Here is a 22,154-nt window from a genome sequence, read left to right as displayed (position 1 = left end):
AGGGCGAAAGTAGTGGCAAAGGCTCTGGAGGAGCAACGTAGTGCAATCCGTGTCGAGTCCCAAGAGCTATGTATTGCACAAAATAAGGGACCTTCTTCTGTCTTCTTGTTTGCAATCCTGGCAGCCGCAGAATGACCCATCGCAATCCCACGCAACGTTCCACTCAAAGCCGCATCCTCTCCCTCTGCTTCTGGTCCGATGGTTACAACAGTTCAACCTGGAACCCAAAGAGAAGAACACAGCCTGGGGTGTCCTGCTGCTTCTCCTGTGGGATAAGTCATGGGGTTTAAGGGAAAAGTTGCCAGTGATGGAGGGGGATTAGAGAAAACTTGTTTTCCCCTTATCTACAATCTCTTCTATGGTTTGACTGATATCCATTCTCCCTTTGCCAAGTTTTCCCCAGTCCCTTTCTCCTTAAGAACATAAGAATAGCCTTACTGGGGCAGACCAACGGTCCAGCAAGCCCAGTTCTCACGGTGGCCAATCCAGGTCCCTAGTACCTGGCCAAAACCCAAGGAGTAGCAACATTCCATGCAGAATCCCAAGGAATAGCAAGATTCCGGAATCCCAAAGAGTAGCAACATTCCATGCTACCGATCCAGGGCAAGCAGTGGCTTCCCCCATATAAGAGCATAAGAATAGCCTTGCTGGGTCAGACTCAGACCAATGGTCCATCAAGCCCAGTAGCCCGTTCTCACGGTGGCCAATCCAGGTCACTAGTACCTGGCCAAAACCCAAAGAGTACCTGGCCAAAACCTTTCCCTTTTCTACTCCTCTCCCAAAGTAATTGGACCCAGTAGAAATTCTAGAAATAACTTTTAATAGAGTTTTAAATTATTTAATATTGGAGTTCTGTTAGTAGGACTTTGAGTGATTGGTTTCCCCCTTTTTCCCTCAAGGCTTTTCTTCCTTGGTTCTCCCCCTCATTTGAGGTCTGTGTAGTACCATGTCATGGCCTTTGTTAGAAATTTGTCTTTCTTTTTGTGTCTTCTTGCGTCTTATGCGGTGATTTTTTTTTGTGTGTCAGGTACATATTTGTGTAAATATTTTAAAAATTGCATCAATATTATATTTTTTTAACATGGAAAATATAAGTAAGTTTATGAAAATGCTGGATAATCTTGAAAAATCTGGCACTGGCAACCAACGCGTGGTGCGGATTTTAACGCCAGCAGCGGCGGTGACTGCTCCAATGCACATAGAATTCCTATGAGCGGTGGAGCAGTTACCACTGCTGCTGGCGTTAAAACCCAGGCTACGTTTTAGTAAAGGAAGGGGATAGTTATAAATAAAGCTATTACAGTCAGTACCTTGTCCTTCCTCCCGACTCTTTCTTCTGAGTTGTACTGCTTTGTCCTTTTCCAGTTCCCAGCGCGGTGAAAAACATTCACATTTCTTCCAATGGCATGACAAACAGCCTGAAGGTGAACTGGACCCCTGGAGGTGGAGACGTTGATTCCTACACGGTGACAATTTTCTGTAAAAATCAGCAGATTGATTTCCAGACCATTTCCAAACATACCTATGAGCACACTTTTCAGACGCTAGAGGCGGGAGAGCAGTACCGGGCAGTGGTACAGTCAAACAGTGGCCCGTTACACAACAGTCTGACAGCCTATGGACGCACAGGTAGGATTCCCCCAGCACTGCGTTCTTGATAACTTTGACCGAGGTCAAAAGTACTATGACTTGATGTTATGGCATTAAAAATGTTATGGTATATATTTTGGATTTTTGAGGCCTAAAAGGCTTTCTTGAAAGAACAACCTTATCAGGTTTGAAAGTCATACTTTGGGGTCCTTTTATCAAGCCGCGCTAACCCCCGCGGCTGGCTAAAATACTAACGCCCGCTCAATGCAGGCGTTAATGGCTAGTGCGGCAGGCAGTTTAACATGTGTTAAACTCCCCTACCGCAGCTTGATAAAAGGACCCCATTATCTTTGGATTGGACCTTTAAGACCAACATATAGTCATTGGCGTTCTAGAACGTTACACATTTTAACAATGGAAAGTGTGCAATTATCAGAATGGGACACTAGACAGGGAAGACAATTTTTTACTATTTGGCAACCTTATTTAATAATAATAATAATAATAATTTTATTTTTTATATACTGCCAAAGTAGGTTCGAGGCGGTTTACAATAAGAAGAGCTGGACAGTCAGCGAAGACATAACAATGAAAGTCCTTGAATACAATGAATATTTAGAATAACAGTGATGTTTTGGAATACATGCATATTTGTGGGGAGGAAGAGAAACAGAGTGAAAGTCACATTTAGATACACTTCTCCCTCCGTATTCGCGGGGGATACGTTCCAGCTATAGCCGCGAATATGAATTGTATTTGTTAATCGTGGTTTTTTGCAAAAAAATAGCGGTTTTGTTAATAAAACTGCGAATAACATATAAAATTCAGATTCGCGGTTTATGGAAGGGACTGCAGTACAACTAAATACTATGTTAGTGGAATAACGATACAGCGATTCAGAAAGCTCTGGGCAGGCAAGCAGCGATTCAGAATTCAGAATTCTTTTGGCAGGCAAGCAGCAATACAGAAAGCTTTAAGCAGGCAAGCGATTTTCTCTATGCATGCTGGGAAGCAGCATTTCACTCTATGGCTGTGGGGAGTTCCCGTCGTAGTCTCAAGAGACTACGGGAACTCACTGCAGCTATTTCCTATTGGCGATCTGCACGGGGGCAGGAGCGTAGGAAGATCGCTCCTGCCCCGAAAGCCCGCTAGACCACCAGGTAAGGCCGGGATGCCGGGGGGAAGGCAGGAGGGAGGTGGGGGTGGGTCAGAGCCGGACCAGAAGATATTCGCGGTATTTCACCATTCGCGGTCCGGCTCTGCCCCTATCCCCCGCGAATCTGGAGGGAGAAGTGTATAGGGTTATAGAATTCTTTATTGTTGAGTCAAACGATAGACTAGGTCAAAGATTTGGATATCTGTATTTATTGCCATTGATAAGCTATTTTATCATAACTCCTGCTGTGTTGAGTTACTCCTTGACTATACTTCATAAGTTGTAGCTCATAAATTGTAACACCATTATTGACGTTAATGTTCATATTTCCATCAAACCTGCTCATGTAAACCGCTCTAACTTGACCTCATAGTCATTAGTTAGCGGTATAGAAGCTTTAAATAAACAACAAACATTGTTGTAGACCATGCTGGAGAATGACACGGGGACGAATTTTTCCCCATTCACGCAGGAACTCATTTTGCCGTCCCATCCCCGTGAGTTCTTTTCCTGTCCCATTCCTGTAAGCTCTGCCTTAACCGCACAAACCTCAAACTCTTTTCAAAGGATTTGAGGCTTGTGCAGATGAGGACGGAGTTTAGGCATTGGTGGAATGAAGCATTATGACATCACAATCGGAGCTCTAGAACATTGCTACTTATGATGTTAAAGTGCTTGTGCAGATGAGGACAGAGCTTAGGCATTGGTGGAATGAGGCATTATGACATCACAATCTGAGATCTAGAATGTTGCTACTGATGATGTTTGAGGCTTGTGCAGATGAGGATGCAGCTTGCAGGAATGGGGCAGGTTAAGGAAAAGAACTCTCCAGGACGGGAAAATGAGTTCCCGTGGGGAAGGGGAAAAAATTGTCCCCATGGCCTTCTCTAGTGTGCATTCCAGAACATGAGGGCTCCTCTGGAGAAGGTTCATTGGTGGACATCACATCAAGTGATTTCCTTTGGAGAGGATGTTGACTAGGGATGCTCCTTGGGAGGATCTTAGCAGCCTTGGAGATGTGTGGAGGGAGATCCTGTTCTTCAAATAGTCTGGCCCATGTCCTTTAAGGAGTTTTCCTTTGAAAATGAAGTACACGCAGGACTGCCAGCTCTAAAGGCAGTTTGAAAACTACCCTGTAATTTAAACCACTTAGGATTCCATGTTGGAAAGTAAAAGAAATGAATCCCGTTCCCCCTTCTCTCCACAGTGCCAGCCTCGGTCCAGGGATTATCTGCCAGCAATGCATACAGCAGCCATTCTCTTGTTGTAAGTTGGCACGGTGCTGCGGGGGTGGCGGACAGGTATGACCTTCTGCTCCTAACTGAACAAGGCGACCTTCTGATCAACAGGTCAGAACCAGCTACCATCAAGCAGCACAAATTTGAAAACCTAATACCAGGCAAAAAGTACAAAATCCGCGTGTTCACGGTCAGCGGAGGCCTCTTTAGCACTGGAGAAGAAACCAGCTGCCGAACAGGTAAAGGAACATCCGACTCTATGTTTGTGTGGTCAAACTGGATCATTTTGCTATTTGCTGAATTTTAAAGTAGAATATTATTATTATCATTATCATTTTTTTTTATTTTTTGTATTTATAAACCACTTATAGCCTAAATGGTTTACATTCAGGTACTCAAACATTTTTCCCTCTCTGTCCCAGTGGGCTCACATTCTACCTAATGTACCTGGGCATTGGTGGGGGGGGGGGGGTTAAGTGACTTGCCCAGGCACTCTCTAAAGTTGAAAGGGGATAGATTCCGTACAAACGTAAGGAAATTCTTCTTCACCCAGAGAGTGGTGGAAAACTGGAACGCTCTTCCGGAGGCTGTTATAGGGGAAAACACCCTCCAGGGACTCAAGACAAAGTTAGACGAGTTCCTGCTGAACCAGACCATACGCAGGTAAGGCTAGACTCAGTTAGGGCAAACTAGAGAATGACACAGGGAAAAAATCTGTCCCCCATCACCGCCCCGTCCCCGTCCCACCATCCTCTGCACCGCCCCGTCACCGCCGTTCCCTTCACCGCCCCGTCACCACCATCCCTTTCACCGCCCCGTCACCGCCACTGCCATCCCATTCACCGCCCCGTCACCGTCCCCGCTGCATCCATATAAGCCTTAGTACTGTAATATTTAGCTTATTCCTTTCTTATAAATCAAAGTTTCTGCTGCTGAACTAGAGAAAGAGATGTTCAGCTGGCAGGGCTTTGTTTATAAATTTTTATCAACACAACTAATATACTACTTTATCCTAAAGCAAAAAATAAATAAATAGAATTTTTTTTCTACCTTTGTTGTCTAGTTTCTGCTTTCCACATCTTCTCATTCAATTCCTTCCATCCACTGTGTGTCTTCTCTCTGCGTCTTCCATTTGCTGTTACTGTGCCTCTCCCTTCGCCCCCCCCCCCCCCCCCAATTGGTCTAGCACCCATCTTCTTCCCTCCGCTCCCCCATAGTCTGGCATCTGTCTTCTTCCCACTCTGTCTTCCACATTTCCCTTCAGGGTCTGTTCCTCTCCACCCTCCTTCAATGTCTGTTCTATTCCTTTCCACCACCACCCTTCCCTCCCTCCTTTACCATCTGTTCCTTTCTACCACCCTTCAGCTCCTCTCACGTGGCCTATCTATCTACCTTCCTCCCTCTTATTTTCATGGCACGTTACAATGTAATTTGTGCAAGCCACTGGAGCGGCTGCTCAGTGTTCAATCTTCTGCTCTGCTGCAACTTCCTGTTTCCGGTTGCGTCAGAGCAGAAGATCGAAACCGAGCAGCAGTGGGTGCGCGGCTCTCTGATAGCGTGCGGGTCGCCGAAAAAGAAAACCTACAAACTAAGGTGAGGAGAAGGGAGAGAGCTGGCTAATCACTAGGGTCGATTGGGCAGGCAGGTGTGGGCTGCGGGGACCGCGCGATCCTTCATGCCTCACTGCGGGGACAAGACCATTCACCGCTCCACGGGGCAGTGAATGGCCTTGTCCCCATCCCCGCAGCGACTGCTAGTTTTTGTTCCCCGTTTTGGCGGGTCACCCGCGACTAAATGCGGTGGCGGCGGGTAAACCGCCACCGTGTCATTCTCTAGGGCAAATGGAATACTCTTCCGGAGTCTGTCATAGGGGAAAACACCCTCCAGGGTTTCAAGAGTAAGCTGGACAAGTTCTTGCTAAACTGGGACGTACACAGATGAGGCTGGACTCATTTTAGAGCACTGGTCTTTGACCTGGGGGCCGCCGCATGAGCGGACTGCTGGGCACGATGGACCACTGGTCAAATTTTCAATGTTGGGGTTGTTTTAAATTTTCTCCGGAGAAAAGCAAGGATTTGCTGATAACTCGATTAACAATGCCTCCCTGTTTTTCTGTCTTTTTCAGTGGTCTCCAACTCCAGCCCTTTGCAGGGCCCCATTTTGGGTTTGTAGGTACTTAGAGGGCCTCAGAAGAAAGAGTTAATGTCTTAGTAAAGAAATGACAATTTTACATGAGGTCAAACTCTTCATAGTTTATAAATCTTTCCTTTTGGCTAAGTGGTCCTTTTATCAAGCTGTGGTAGGGAGCCCTAAGTCTTAATAATAATATTGTCATTTATAGCTAAAGAGACATGTGATCAAGAAACTGTTTTATTTTACTTTTGTGATTAGGATAAACATACCGAGGGCCTCAAAATAGGACCTGGCGGTCTGCAAGTGGCCCCCGGGCTGTGAGTTTGATGAATGTATAGCTAATCTAGATTCCACTTCTTTAACTAGGTCTACTTGTTGGCCATGTGTGCTATGGCTGTAGCTTCTAAATTAAATATTACATATGAAAGTAAAAATAGTGTAATTGTAATTTCCATTAGACGTATTTTAGATCAGTTGATCTAAACTCCAACATAAAAACAAAACAAGAGTCAAATTCTATGATATCCGTACTTTCCAAAAAATAAGAATGAGGAAACACTAAAACAGTTAGGGCTCTTCAGCTTTGAAAAGAGACGACGGAGGGGAGATATGATTGAAATCTGGAAAATCCTGAGAGCAGTAGAACATGTACAAGTGGATCGATTTTTCATTCCGTCAAAAATTACAAAGGCTAGGGAATCACTCGATTAAGTTACAGGGAAATACTTTCAAAACCAATAGGAGGAAATTTTTTTTCACTCAGAAAATAGTTAAGCTCTGGAATGCGTTGCCAGAGGTTGTGGTAAGAGCGGATAGCGTAGCTGATTTTAAGAAAGGTTTGGACAAGTTCCTGGAGGAAAAGTCCATAGTCTGTTATTGAGAAAGACATGAGGGAAGCCACTGCTTGCCCTGGATCGGTAGCATGAAATATTGCTACACCTTGGGTTTTGGCCAGGTACTAGTGACCTGGATTGGCCACCGTGAGAATGGGCTACCGGGCTTGATGGACCATTGGTCTGACCCAGTAAGGCTATTCTTATGTTCTTATGTTTAAAAGGTTTAGTAATTCTAATAAGTGGGAGGAGAAGCTTCTCCCCAAAAACAAGGGTTTACTGGCTTTCAATCTTCCCAGGTAGATGCCCTACCAACAAACTGAGGCCCAGCTTCTCTAAACGATGCCTTGTCGGTGGCCGCCTTAAAAGCGGCCGCCGATCGCTTGTCAATCACGTGACGGCACTGATTAGAGAATTGCACCTCCGGCAAAGGTAGATGCCAGAAATGTAGGCCAGGATTTTCAAGGACTACATTTCTGGCGCCTACTCTTGATATGAATCATGCCTACGGAGGCGCCTAATGCCACATTAGGCATTAGCCATGCCTACAAGGAGTGTTAGATGCCCAGTAGGCACCTCTGGAGGTGAAATCCCAGCGCCATTTTATTAGGCATCTGGAAATCTCTTTTAAAAGGTATTTCCCTCTTATCTTAGATGCCTAAGTTAAGGCACCATTTATAGAATATTGGCCTCGATGGCTGCCTAAAACTTTATAGGGTCCAATAGTAAACTGTTAAATTTTTGTATTTAATGAAAGTTAATTTATAAACTCGGGACTCATCTATTAGAACATTTAAGTCATATCCAACAATCCAATAGAGATACTTCTGTAGTATATCAAATTCTATCTGAGGAGGTAAGATCTCATAGCGTTTAATGCAAACAGAGCAAGTTTACAAGCAGTCGGCTCTATCTCAAGGGTGGGTGAAAGAGTTGGAGCATTATTGGCTTAAATATTGGTGCTGGGCTCAGAGGGGTTAAATGTTCTGGAACTTGTCGGGAGTAAGTTATGTTTCCTGCATATTTCTTTTACTTTCTTTGCATATCTCAGCTATTTTGACCAGGGGCTGTATCGCTATATGATGTTTATTTGATTATTTTTCGGTTATACCTCTTGGATTAGTGTTTATATCTTGGAGGAGGAGAGAGAGAGGGTTTGGGAAACTGTAGTTGCACTGTGACTGTGTAACATTGGTTTGATATGGGTTTGATATGGGTTGTTTCATTATGGGGTTACTGTTGTTATTGTATAGTTTTGCTTTATACTTTTAGTAAGCAGTTATTAGAGACAAAGCAGCAAACAAATCAAGTGAAACAAGGAGAACTGAATTTCACTCTTCAAAAGCTGATCTAATCTCATTAAGCATGGTGTCAGCATTACATTACTGTATGCTGGCTGTCAGCATTTGTTTTGGCCTAACCAGAGTGTCAGCAAAGGACTCTGGGATATTATGTTAAACAATTCTGACCCTGGGAATGTTAGTGCAGATAGACTGAATAAGCCCCCTACCCTTAATCCACATATCTTAAGCTAGAATTGGAATTTCCAGTCAGCCTGGACTTCTCAAATGACCAGTACTTGAACAGAACAAAATTAGCCAAACAGATTGATTCTATCTACCAGTATCACACCTTCCTTATCAATTAAAGGCCATTGTCTTAAATAGATACCAAATTATGACAGAAGAAAGACACTGGAAAATATGTTAAGATCGGTACTTGCCAACAATAGATGCTATTTTTAGAACAAAACTCAAACCTATAAATCAGGGGTAGGGAACTCCGGTCCTCGAGAGCCATATTCCAGTCGGGTTTTCAGGATTTCCCCAATGAAAATGCACGAGATCTATTTGCATGCACTGCTTTCAATGCATATTCATTGGGGAAATCCTGAAAACCCGACTGGAATACGGCTCTCGAGGACCGGAGTTCCCTACCCCTGCTATAAATACAGGCTAAATCTCTCTGTCTCTTTTCATCCCCCTTCAGCCCCTACAAACCTACACAGACCTACAGGACATCCATTCATACAAACTGTCTTTTCTCTTTCATTCAGCAAAGCAAAGAAGCAACTCTGTAACATTTCTCTTCCAAGCATTGTACCTCTGTAATAACAAGCCTATTTCTACATATATACAGAATATATAAAATATGCTTTTTATGCACCACCTGGTTGTTTTATAATTCTACTTCCCGCTGCCTCTTTGAGGGCTGAACCCAGGACCTAGAATAGACTAGAGAAAATATAAAAACACAAAAAATTATATTGGGGGGCTCGTCTAGGATGAGAAGGTCCTTCATATGTTCTTAGTGATGAATTGTCTTAGTGATGAAGTATTAGGTGATGAAGTGCCATGGCCTACTGACAAAGTGTCTTAGCGAAAAAATGTCTCATTGATGAAGTATTGGGTGATGAAGTGTCCAAGTGATGAAATGTTTCAGCAAGACAGCATTCCAGCGATGATGTGTATAGGTGAAAGAATATATCACTGATAGTGTCCCAGTGTTGAAATGTCCAGGATGGCGCCAAGTGACATGTAATTTATAGAATACTATCAGTCATGTACGTAACTTGGTACACTTAGGCATGACATGGGGGTTGCAGCTATGTTTTGCCATGCTATTGCAGACTCGTTCATTTATTCTATAATGTTGCTACAGTGGGGCACACATTTATTTATTAAAAAATGTCTTATATATTGCAAATCTACAAATCTAAACAGTTTACACCCTCCCCTTTACTATAAAATATTTTGGCGTTCTTTCCCTTTTTCCATCACTGTCATAGAAACATAGAAACATAGAAATAGACGGCAGATAAGGGCCACGGCCCATCCAGTCTGCCCACCTAATGACCCTCCCCTACCATTACCCTGTGAATAGATCCCACGTGTCGATCCCATTTGGCCTTAAAATCAGGCACGCTGCTGGCCTCAATCACCTGAAGTGGAAGACTATTCCAGCGATCAACCACCCTTTCAGTGAAAAAGAATTTCCTGGTGTCACCGCGCAGTTTCCCGCCCCTGATTTTCCACGGATGCCCCCTTGTTGCCGTGGGACCCTTGAAAAAGAAGATATCTTCCTCCGCCTCAATGCGGCCCGTGAGATACTTGAACGTCTCTCTGCGCTCCTCGAGCGAGTATAGCTGTAGTTTATCTAGCCGTTCTTCATACGGGAGATCCTTAAGTCCCGAGACCATCATGTCATTGATTAGATATTGCAAAGCCATTCTAAAAGTATGCCCCACTGTAGAATCTAAATTGAGATGCCAAGTTACAGACTCGCCCGGTTTGTGTGTTACTAGGACTGAAGACAGTATAATACTGTAGATCGCACACACTTAAAACAATGATGGTGGCTTGAACATATGTGTATTTCTGTTTTCACCAGTGCCCGCTGCCGTCTCAAATCTAAAGATAACAGGAAACAGGACAGACAGCCTATCATTCAGCTGGGACGCCTCAGAGGGAGAAATGAACACCTACGACCTAATTCTGTACAACCTAGACGAAACTCTCCAGGACAAGAGATCTGTGAGCCAACTTCTCCAGCAGTATACGTTCTATGGCTTGCAGTCAGGAAGGATGTACAAGATGGTGATTATTACACACAGCGGGGAACTCGCAAATGAGTCTTACATCTACGGGCGAACAGGTAATATAACTCTTTGTCAACAGGTCCTTTTCTCAGCCGCTACTCCTGGTGATCCTATACACATTATCTACTATGAACACGTATGAGATATACACGCCTTACTCCTGGCAAAATTCTGCCCAAAAAGTGCAAAATTTTGTGCAAAAAAAAATTCAAAATCTGCCCACAAAATTTGCAAATGCTGCTACTATTTGGGGGTTTTGCCAGGTACTTGTGACTTGATTAGCCTCCATGAAGAAGGGAAACTGGGCTAGATTAGGGTTATTAGACGTCCGGATTTCCCCGGACTTGTTCTCCTTTTGAGGACTTGTCCAGGGGTCCAGACGGCTTTTCAAAACCCGGCGCTTTGTCCAGGTTTTGAAAAGCTTCTATCAAATCACCGTCGGGCAGGAGGGCATTCGCGCACGCGCTGATGCCCTCCTGTCCGACGAGAGCAGGTGAGGAGGCGGAGCTAAGGTTGGATTCGGGGCGGGGATGGGTGGAACTGAGCGGGTGGGGGCATGTCCGGGGAAATCCGGATGTCTGATTACCCTAGCATGGATCCTCTCTCCCAATCTGCCACCTTGACTTACTTTGTTGGCCACATGCGAGTCGGCAGCATAAGCGTACATGGCTCTGGCTCTTTCCACTTCCTCCTCTTAGGCTCCACCTGCACTGTGTAATTTTTTTTTTTTTTTTTTTACAAGCGGTCTGATCAGTGATTCTGTGCACAAAAGGTAAATTCTGCATTGCTAGGGAATTCTGCACAAATTCTGCCTCGCACAGTTGCGCAGAATTCTGCCAGGAGTAATGCATGCATATTTTAAAAGCCTGATTGGCTTTGGCATGGCCTGGACAGGTTTGAGAATTTTAAATATATGTTCCCCTCCCTTGGTGTTATAGCTTAGTATCTTTTTTTTCTTTACCAAAATATTGTATTTCTCCCCTTCACCCCTATGGACCTAGTTGACTTTTTTGTGTGCTTTTCCCAGTATTTGTAATTTAACTAATTTTTTTTTTTAGATTTTAAAAATTTCTATTCCGTTTAAACCCAAACGGTTTATATAACTTTACATACATAATTTTGTAAAACAAATAAGATCAAACATCCTCAGAAAATCAACTATTAAAGAGTAGAGCCACACCAGGCTTATACAAAAAATCATGTGAAAATTCTTCAACAGAGAGTAATCGTAAGGGATCAGTATCTAGAAAAATGTGTTTACAAAGAACTGCGTTTTAAATAATTTTGTAAATTACTTAGACATTAGATAAGCGGTACACTTACCCCGTTTAGGACTCGCAATCTCGATTATTCACAATTTCCTAAAACCGGAATAACCCCCACCTCCCTCCTGCTTCCCGGACCTTACCTGGTGGTCTAGCAGTCCTTCGGGGCAGAAGCGATCTTCCTACGCTCCTGCCCCATGCAGATCACTCATCCAAAATGGCTGCCGTGTTTTTCCATAGTTTCTTGAGACTACAATGGCAACTCACGGCAGCTATTTTATATGAGTGATCTGCACGGGGCAAGAGCGTAGGAAGATTGCTCCTGCCCCTGAAAGACCACTAGACCAGCAGGTAAGGTCCGGGATGCCAGGGGGGGGAAGGCGGGAGGGAGGCAGGGGTGGTTCAGAGCTGGCCCAAAAGTTATTCATGAATTTTCAAAACTTGCGGGCTGACTTTGCCCCTAAACCCCGCAAATATTGAGGGAGGAGTGTGTATCAAAAGATTTGAATAAACCTGAAGCTTAAAACGTGAAGCTAATAGGATTTGTTATCCCGCATATCAACGTTTATCTAAGCAACTTACAATATTTAAAGCAAAAAAGGAAACGCTAGTCAATGACATCGGAGATGTCAAATCCAACCGAATGGTCACAAATCCTTTATTTTCAGTTTGTCTCAAAGTTTAAAACAAGCAAAGTTCCAAAAGACAAAGTCCTGACTAGGATCCGAGTTTCAGCAATACCATCGCCTTCCTCAGGGGACAGTATAAACGCATTGGCATCTCTTCAACCAAAAGATATGTTTACAACTGTCCCCTGAGGAAGGCGGAAACTCGGATCCTAGTCAGGTCTTTGTCTTTTGGAGCTTTGCTTATTTTAAACTTTGATACAAACTGCAAATACAGGATTTCTGACCATTCGGTTGGATTTACTTTACATTAGTGACTTCTATTCCGCCAGTACCTTGCAGTTCTAGGATGATTACAAAAGAAATTAACTGGACATTTCCAGGAAAATTATAATTTAAGGTGCTGTTTACATGGTTGAGTCTTTGGAGTGAAAATTACAAGAGTTGTAGAGACTTTGGAGGGAAATTTATAAGAAAGGGGAAGGACAAGGGGATGAGAAATGCATCATATCTAGATACATTTTTTGAATAGCAGGGTTTTGACATCTCCAGTGCCTCTTCTTGTTGGATTGGCTTTGCTTCGAGGATTGGTACCTTCTTTCCCCTTCCCTAATCAATGACATGACTGTGATGGAAAAAGGGAACAAACTCCAAAACATTTTATAGTAAAGAGGAGGGTGTAAATTTGCAGTATATAAAAAAGTTTTAAATAAATAACCCCCCCCCCCCTTTATAAAAGTGTGGAAACGGTTTTTAGCGCAGACCAGCGCGCTGAATGCTCTGCGCTGCTCCCGACACTCATAGAGTTCTTATGAGCATAGGGAGTAGCACAGAGCATTTAGCGCGCCTGCTTGCGCTAAAAACCTCTTCCACGGTTTTGTAAAAGGGGGGGTGGATAAATAAACTAAGTGGCATTAGGTATCGTACAGCGCCTCCGTAGCTGCGATGCACCGGAAATGTACACTTTTAAAACCCTGGCCTACATTTCCAGCGCCCTACCTTGTCGTGAAGCTGCGTTTCTGGAAACGGCACCATTGCACGATTGGCACGCGAACGGCAGCTGACAATGATGGCATCATTTGTACAGACCGGCCCTGAATTTCTTTTGTTAAATTTTAGGATTTACTCCATATTTTATAAAATACACGCTACAGCGTCATTCTTCAGGGAGCAGCGGTGAGCGTTTTTTTAAAAATCGCTGCCAGCATTATTCCTGGATATTCAATGCTGGGCCATGTTCGAGAACTGGCCCTGAAAATCCTGGTTTATGCAGCCAGCTGTCTCTTATGCATTTATGTACTTAATCAAATTTAAAATTTAGATTTGTATACCGGGTCCTCACCAGCTCGACTAGGTTAACAAAAGATGTGATACTCAAATTAACCGATATGAGCTCAAAGGAAACTAACCCCATGGACTGAACAGTTGCCAATAAGTCCAAAGCTGTTTAAATAAATAATTGGCTTAACTGGATAAATTCCCTCAGGGAGACTGTTTCTACTTTAAAAGATGTGATAATGAAATCATCTACAAAAACAAAAGTAAATTTGATGGGCCTCAGTATGAGCGCTCTTTGAGGTACAAGCGAAGGGTATTAAGCTCAGGCAGTGACTCATGGATGACTAGCATCAGACCGAAGTCTAAATAAGCACTGCCTCATCCATCATTAGGCCCTAGCTGTGAAAACCACACTGGAGATCTAATCTAATCTAATCGAATCCTTAGGTTTGTATACCGCATCATCTTCACGTTCGTAGAGCTCGGCGTGGTTTACAGTAGATGAAATAGGAAGGAACTACAACAAAGGGTTAGAGGTAGAAGGGTGAAGAAAATTTAGAGGACTTGGGATGCCAAGATATAAGAGTTTTTGATACCTAAGTTGGAGAGAGGCTTACATTTTTGAGAAAAGCCAGGTTTTCAGATGTTTGCGGAAAACTTGGAGAGAGCTCAAGTTCCGAAGAGGGGAACTCCCAATTACTTGCGTAAACTTGAACTAAACAACTATGTAAGAACTCCCAAGTAGTTACATAAGAACATAAGAAGTTGCATCCGCTGGGTCAGATCAGAGATTCATCGTGCCCAGCAATCCGCACCCGCGGCGGCCCATCAGGTCCATGACCTGTCAGTGGTCCCTGAACTCATCCTATAACCTATCACTACTTCTATCTGTACCCCTCAATCCCCTTCTCCTTCAGGAATTTATCTAAACCCACTTTGAATCCCTGTATTGTGTTCTGTTCAATCACAGTTTTCGGGAGTGCGTTCCATGTGTCCACCACTCTCTGGGTGAAGAACATAGTTATTTAGTTCAAGTTTATGCATTTTTTCCCCAGGGATGACTGTCTTTATTTGATTTTTTTCTAGCACTTTATCTCCAGTGTGGTTTTCACAGCTAGGGCCTAATGATGTATGAGGCAGTGCTTATTTAGACTTCGGTCTGATGCTAGTCATCCCTGAGTCACTGCCTGAGCTTAATACCCTTCACTTGTACCTCAAAGAGAGCTCATACTGAGGCCCATCAAATTTACTTTTGTTTTTGTACATGATTTCATTAGGGATAGATTCTTCAGACTGTGGGGAACAACAAGTACAAGGGGGGCACTCGGAGAAACTGAAAGGGGACAGGTTTAGAACCAATGCCAGGAAGTTCTTCTTCACCCAGAGAGTGGTGGACACATGGAACGCACTCCCGGAGGCTGTGATTTAACAGAACACAATACAGGGATAAAAAGTGGGTTTCAATAAATTCCTGAAGGATAAGGGGATTGAGGGGTACAGATAGAAGTAGTGATAGGTTATAGGATGAGTTCAGGGACCACTGACAGGTCATGGACCTGATGGGCCGCCGCGGGTGCGGACTGCTGGGCGCGATGGACCTCTGGTCTGACCCTGTGGAGGCAACTTCTTATGTTCTTATCTTTTAAAGTAGAAACAGTCTCCCTGAGGGAATTTATCCAGTTAAGTCAATTATTTATTTATTTATACTCAAATTAAAACATAAACCAGGCTAAAAGAAGATTATTGATCAAGAGGGGTTATTTTAATGGCCTAGACTGGAAGAGCAATGTTTTCATAGATTTGCGAAAAAGTTGAAAAGATTGTATTGTTCTAATAGAGAAAGGAACAACCGCCTAAATATAGGGCTGACTTTTACGCAATCCAATTTGATCACTCAACGTAGGCGGTCAAGTGCTTAACTTCGGCACGTAACTGCATAAGTGCCGACTCTGTCCCCGGACCACCTACAACAGAGGCTGGCTTTGATTGGTACTAACTGTTTCTGACCAGTTAAATTGCTTTAAATATTGATGTCATAAATCTCAACTCCGTTCATACTCTACCCTAATGTCATCTCGTCGTCTTGTTTCAGTGCAAAGTACAAATCTCGTTTTTCATGTCTCTTTTTAAGTGCCGGCCCCCGTTAAAGATCTACAGGTGTCCAACAGAAACCTGACAGACAGCTTGTGGTTCACGTGGAGCCCTGCCGTGGGTGATCTGGACTTCTACGAACTGATTCTGAATAAACCAGATGGTACGCAGAAAGAAAGGAGACAAGGCAAAGACTTAAGAGAGAGTCACTTCCAGGGCTTGGTTCCTGGCAGGAAGTATACCCTTACCATTGTGACACACAGCGGAGACCTCATGAATACAGCTTTTGCTGATGGAAGGACAGGTAAGGACAATTTCCATGTAAACTCATATCTAAATGACCATAATGATGACTGACATGACACTTCAGGATGCAGCTGCAAAAATTAATATTCTCTTCCATTCTCAAGGTTTATAGCCCGCGCTAATCTCTACAATAGATTCTAGGCCAGTAACAAATCAGAAGTTCCATTCATAGAAACATGATGGCAGATAAAAAGCCCAAATGGCCCTTCTGCAGCATCCACTATCTCCTCCTCTCCCTATTGGCTAAGGCTCTTAATATTTGCATCTCCTCTTCCTATAGGCTAAGGCTCTTTACACCTGTATTATGATGTCATAGAACTTTATGGTTATAGAAACATGATGGCAGATAAAGGCCAAATGGCTCATCTGCAACATACACTATCTCCTCCTCTCCCTATTGGCTAAGGCACTTAACATTTGCATCTCCTCTTCCTATAGGCGTGGAGGGGCATAATAAAAAAAAGCCTCTAAATCCCCTTTTGGCCTAAGTCCTTAAACGTTCGAAGCAGAAGCAGGGAAAGTGTCCATAACCAAACGTCCTTGTTTTGATTATGGCCTTCCTCTGCCTAAACGCCCAATCACCACTACGTCTAAAAGTACACCCACAAGACGTCTACACTTTTCAGCCATAATGAAACAAAAAAACGCCTAAGCCCCAAACGTCCAAACAGAATGGCTTTTAGGCGAAGGAAGAGCCAGTCCTTCGCCTAAAAGCTGGATTCTGTAACCGGTGTCTGTCAAAAACAACACCTGTTACAGAACCCCCCACACACACACAACGATCCAGGCAGGATGCACAAGCCCTCTTGCCATGTCGAACCGCGACCCCGCCCCGACAACATCGGGGCAAGAGGGAGCTCAAGCCCTCTTGCCCCGTTCAACATGCGACACCCCCCCAACCCCCCGCCAATATCGGGGCAAGAGGAAGCCCAAGCCCTCTTGCCCCGCCAATTAACATTGGGCCAGGAGAAAGCCCAAGCTCTCCTGGCCCCAGCGACCAACCCCCCCCCCCCCATGACTGGGCTGGGCCAGGAGGGAACCCAAGCCCTCCTGGCCCAGGTGACTGCCCTCCCCCCCCCCGTGTCTCGATCAGGCTAGGAGGGAGCCCAAACCCTCCTGGCCCAGGCAACCCCCCCCCCCCGTGTCTCGATAGGGCCAGGAGGGAGCCCAAACCCTCCTGGCCCTGGCGACCCCCCCTCTGCCGCTACTGGCTTTGGCCAGGAGGGAGCCCAAGCCCCCCTGGCCCCAGAGACCCCCTACCCCCCACCCCCCACTACAATACGGGCAGGAGGGATCCCAGGCCCTCCTGCCCTTGACGCAACCCCCCTCCCCCCAACGATCACCCCACAGAACCCCCAATCACCCCCCCCGCTGACCCGTGACCCCCCTGGATGACCCCATGACCCCCCCACCACCACCCCCCTTCCCCGTACCTTTTCCAAGTTGGCCGGACAGATGGGTGCCAAACCCGCCCATCCAGCAGGCAGCCAACTCCAGAATGGGGCCGGATTGGCCCAGCTGTCCTAAAGCCCCGCCCAATCAGAATAGCCCGGAAGCCTTAAGCCCCTCCTGGGGGCGGGGCCTGAGGCACATGGGCCGGGTTGCTTTTAAAATATTCAAGATAAAATGGCAAGGTCCCATGACATTTTACATATGCCGCTGTATTTAAGCTTGAAGCAACTGTCTCGACCTGATGTTCTTCCCATATTTTCAGCTCCGAAGCCTCCAAGTTCTCTCTCTTTTGCCGATGTCAAAAACACATCCCTGTCCATCACCTGGCAGGGTCCTCCAGACGGGACAGACTATGATAATTTTGAGCTGCAATGGACTCCAAAGGATCCTCTTACGGTCTTCAATCCCTATGGAATTGGCAAGTCAAATGGACGCATCGTAAACAAACTTTACCCTGGACGAATCTACACTTTTACCATAAGGAGCATCAGTGGCACTGTTTGGAAAACCCATAGCCAGCCTCTGTCTGGAGCCGTGAGAACAAGTAGGTCATTTTGTGGGTCAGTTGAATTCTTAAGAACAAGGAAAGGGGTGGCAGCAGGTTTTCTTGATGAAAATAATGAAACGGTAACTTGCAAACGGTAACTTGCAACGGTGACTGCACGCCATGGTTCCATATTGGCTGACTTAAAAGTCCCTTTTGTAGCACATGGCAAATGTAACTTCCCCATGAAAATTCAAAAAAAGAACGGACTGTGTACTGGTTTAACAGAAGAACCTCACTCGCCCTCAATCGTAACTCCTCAGACAAAAGCTCCAAATAATAATAGTCAATATGGAAAAAACGGGCTTCATCCACGATTGGCTGGGACTATACAGTCCCTAAGCTTCTCGTTTCATCACTGGTCCGAAAAAGACTCCGTACATTAATCAACTTTTTATAGGCAATCTTTCATTTCATAACTTGCTTTTTCACAATTGCTTCTTTTTCTGTTTAATATATCTCATTCATGTGAGTAAGTGGCTAATTCTGTAGCCCTTTTTGGGGTGAAACGGATGCATTTCCTGTTGGGAACATTAGAGAACGTATTTCATTGTTCTAAGGCACCAGATGAGAAGCTTACCTGAGTGAAGAGAAACGTTCCTGGAGATAAGTTTTTGCTATTTCCAGCCCATGCTTTATATGTTTTGAACTTTGAACTAATGTTTCACCTCTAGTTGTAGCCATTACCAATTTATTTTATACAAAATTAACCACTTGCTCACATGAATGAGATATATTTAACAGAAAAAGAAGAAATTGTGAAAAGCAAGTTATGAAATGAAAGATTGACTATAAAAAGTTGATTAATGTACTGAGTTTTTATCGTTCCAGTGATGAAACGAGAGGCATAGGATACTGTATAGTCCCGGTCAATCGTGGATGAGGCCCGTTTTCTCACATTCACTATTATTATTTCGATCTTTTGTCTGTGGAGTTGCGATTGAGTGTGAGTGAGGTTCTTCTGTTAAACCAGTACACAGTGCGTTCTTTATTTGAATTTTCACTGATATACGACTATAACCCTTTTGTAAGTAGTTAAATGTAATTTACCCAACAGAGAGTAATCGTAGAAACGGTCTAGAGATTCTCTCTTATTGTCCACCAAGACTTTTGTGTTCTTTGAACGATCAGCGTCTTCAGATTCCTCCTGTTCATGCAGTTCATTATGCATTAACTAGAGAGAGAGAGCTTTTTTTTTTTTTTTTGTATTGCACCGTCTCTTTGGAATTCTCTTCCAAATACGGAGCATCTTGAACCCACTTATTTGAAATTTAGAATTCTTTTGAAGACATTGCTTGTCGAGAAAGCTTTTTCTTTTCAGTTAGATGATTTTGGTGTTGTGAGAGTTTACCTAGTGAGGCAGTCGGCAGAATGTTTTTTATTACTTTTAACTTTTTTCCATACCCTTGTTTATTTTTTTTAATATGTTGTAATTTTGTAAACCGCACTGCTATTGCCCATGGAAGGGCAGTATATTAAATAAAGTGAAACCATAAATGGATTTATGTAACCAAGCTCATGTTCTGGTAGCATAAAAACTAATAAAAATTTCTAACCTGCTTAATCCTAAGCAGTTTACAAAATACAAGCATAATTTGTAGGCCAAGTTTAGATAATATGTAGACACAAAGGAAAAAAAATACTTTTTTTTATTGTACTAACTTAGGACCCCTTTTACGAAGCCGCATTAGGCTTTTTTATCGCCGACTGCAGTGGTATTAACTCCGACGCTCACAGGAATTCTTTGAGCGTCGAAAGTAATGCCACCATGGTTGGCGATTACAAAAACGCCTAACAAGACTTTGTAAAAGGGGGGAGGTGGGGTTTAATGTAGTTACTCCAATAAAAACATTTTTTTTTCCTTTGTGGTTCTTGTTTTATTTCTAAGATTAACAAGTGATGTGGAGCACTAAATGTTGCATATAATGTGCATTAAAACAAGGGAGAAAAGACCTCAAGAAACCCCTGGAATACAATCAAAAAGATCATAACCTATTGGGGTTGGTTTTCATCACAGGTCAAAAACCCTTGTAGAAATAATTTTAAATATATTTTATAATTTTTATAATTTTATCTTAGTGACCCGACGGAGGCCCCATCCGTTTCGCTCCAACGGGCTTCTTCGGCTTGTAATAGCGCTGGACAAAATCTAATTGTGCTCAAAGATTCTGCAATTTAGATAAGTGCCTGATATTATTAAGTCATATTTTTGGACAGTATTGACATTATGTAGCTGGCTTTTTTGATGCTCATTTGTTATCAATTGAGAGATTTTGAGAATCAATCACACAAGAATTATTTATATATCAAAAATTTATTCATATAAAAATTATAGTGCTCCACATCATTTGTTAATCTTAGGATTCATTTTCCTGGACACTTAACTACGTTTCCACTTTTTTCTTCAGTTTATCTTGTTTTATTTCTACATTTTATCTGGAAGAGTGGATTAACACAGCCACCACACATTTCCACTCTAGACTAAGTTTATAAATGGTGTTGAGTCTTATATTTAGGTAGAGACAGGACCCTATAAGACTCACCCACTGGTGTCCCCCGTCGTCGTCCCCCCCATAGGTTGCCCAATTCGCCACTGCCACTGAGAGGAGATGGTGGGCTGGGAGCAATTTTTCTTTACCTCCATATGTTATGGCCTATGCAACCACAGCCCCTTAGTATAGCATTGCATACGGATATCATCACTGGAGAAACTTATTACCATGAAGCTGGAGTATCTATTCAGAATGGAATAAGATATTCTTGTTCTCAACCCTCTAGAACCAGACAAGATACAGCATCTCCACTGCCGTCCGCAGAACTCAACTGCCATCTCTTGCTCTTGGACAGCACCATATTCAGACTTCGACGGGTATAGCATCGAGTGCAGAAAAATAGACACCGAAGAGGTTGAATTTTCCAAAAGAATCGAGAAAGAGAGATCAGTGTTCACCATTATGACTCTGGTGCCTCACAAGAGATATTTGGTGTCTATCAGAGTGCACTCGGCAGACATGACCAGTGGAGTGGTTGAAGACAGAACCATCACAATGATAGACCGTAAGTGACAATCGAGATGGAAGATCTAGATTTCCTAACCTATGCAAGTGCATTAACATACATTATCTCACTTAAATGACCATTTTGCTGGTTGATGTACATTATCAGTAAATAGGGCCCATTAGCAATAATAGGTCCTGTGTCAAACATGAATTAAAATGCAATAGCATGCATGAATTTATATATTTAATTGGATTTCTATCCCGTTTTCCCCAAAGAGCTAAGAATGAGTTACAGGTTAAAACAGAAAACCAAAAAAATACTGTAGAAGGGATGTACTAGACGCCAAGTCTTTATTTCAATCAATTAACATTGGTTTAGTATGATCCACCTTTGTGATAAAGGAACAAGGACCTGACACGGTCCGTGTTTCGATTAGCACATCTTCCTCAGGGGTCCGAAGAAATCCTTTATGGGCCAAAATAACGTTCTATAAATCTGAACCTCGTAGTAAAACGGGGTTGCCTTGAGCTGGGTTTTATTATGAAGTTCGGATTTATAATATAGAACATAACTTTATTCTTCTATACCGCCACAATCAGACGATTTCTAGGCGGTTTACACCAAAGAGAGCTGGACAATCAGCAAAATACAACATATTTCTTAAGAATAGTCAGAGTAGAAGTATTGTTGTTGAACGTTATTCTGGTCCATAAAGGATTTCTTCAGACCCCTGAGAAAGATGTGTTAATCGAAACACGGACCGTGTCGGGTCCTTGTTCCTTTATCACAAAGGTGGACCACATTAAACCAACGTTCATTGATTGAAATAAAGATTTGACATTGCTTCTGCAGTATTTTATTGGTTTTCTATTGGTTGACGTCTACTGCAGTGTTGTTGGATTCCTCTCTTTGTTATAGGTTAAAGCATACATAATATACAGTTAAAAGGTTACAATTTGCATTAGATTTGCCTTAATTACAGAACAAGTTTATGATATAAGTTTTGATCCGGTACCAATATACATTTCTTTGTAATCCATCGAT

The 22,154-nt window shown here is 43.3% G+C and overlaps 1 protein-coding gene across 3 annotated transcripts in view; it reads left to right on the top strand.

Annotated features, from left to right (window-relative positions):
* Positions 1 to 22,154, top strand: part of PTPRB (protein tyrosine phosphatase receptor type B) — a 141,241-nt gene that overhangs the window by 87,005 nt on the left and 32,082 nt on the right. For all 3 annotated transcript variants that reach the window (XM_033952393.1, XM_033952392.1, XM_033952394.1), the window contains 6 exons: positions 1,366 to 1,629; positions 3,954 to 4,223; positions 10,341 to 10,604; positions 15,849 to 16,112; positions 17,829 to 18,110; positions 20,889 to 21,167. In XM_033952393.1, the coding sequence (XP_033808284.1) occupies positions 1,366 to 1,629; positions 3,954 to 4,223; positions 10,341 to 10,604; positions 15,849 to 16,112; positions 17,829 to 18,110; positions 20,889 to 21,167 (1,623 nt within the window). The remainder of the gene's footprint in view (positions 1 to 1,365; positions 1,630 to 3,953; positions 4,224 to 10,340; positions 10,605 to 15,848; positions 16,113 to 17,828; positions 18,111 to 20,888; positions 21,168 to 22,154) is intronic.

This window comes from Geotrypetes seraphini, chromosome 7 (genome assembly GCF_902459505.1).
Source record: "Geotrypetes seraphini chromosome 7, aGeoSer1.1, whole genome shotgun sequence".
Classification (NCBI taxonomy): Eukaryota; Metazoa; Chordata; class Amphibia; order Gymnophiona; family Dermophiidae; genus Geotrypetes; species Geotrypetes seraphini.
This window is presented reverse-complemented; position numbering and strand designations above follow the sequence as displayed.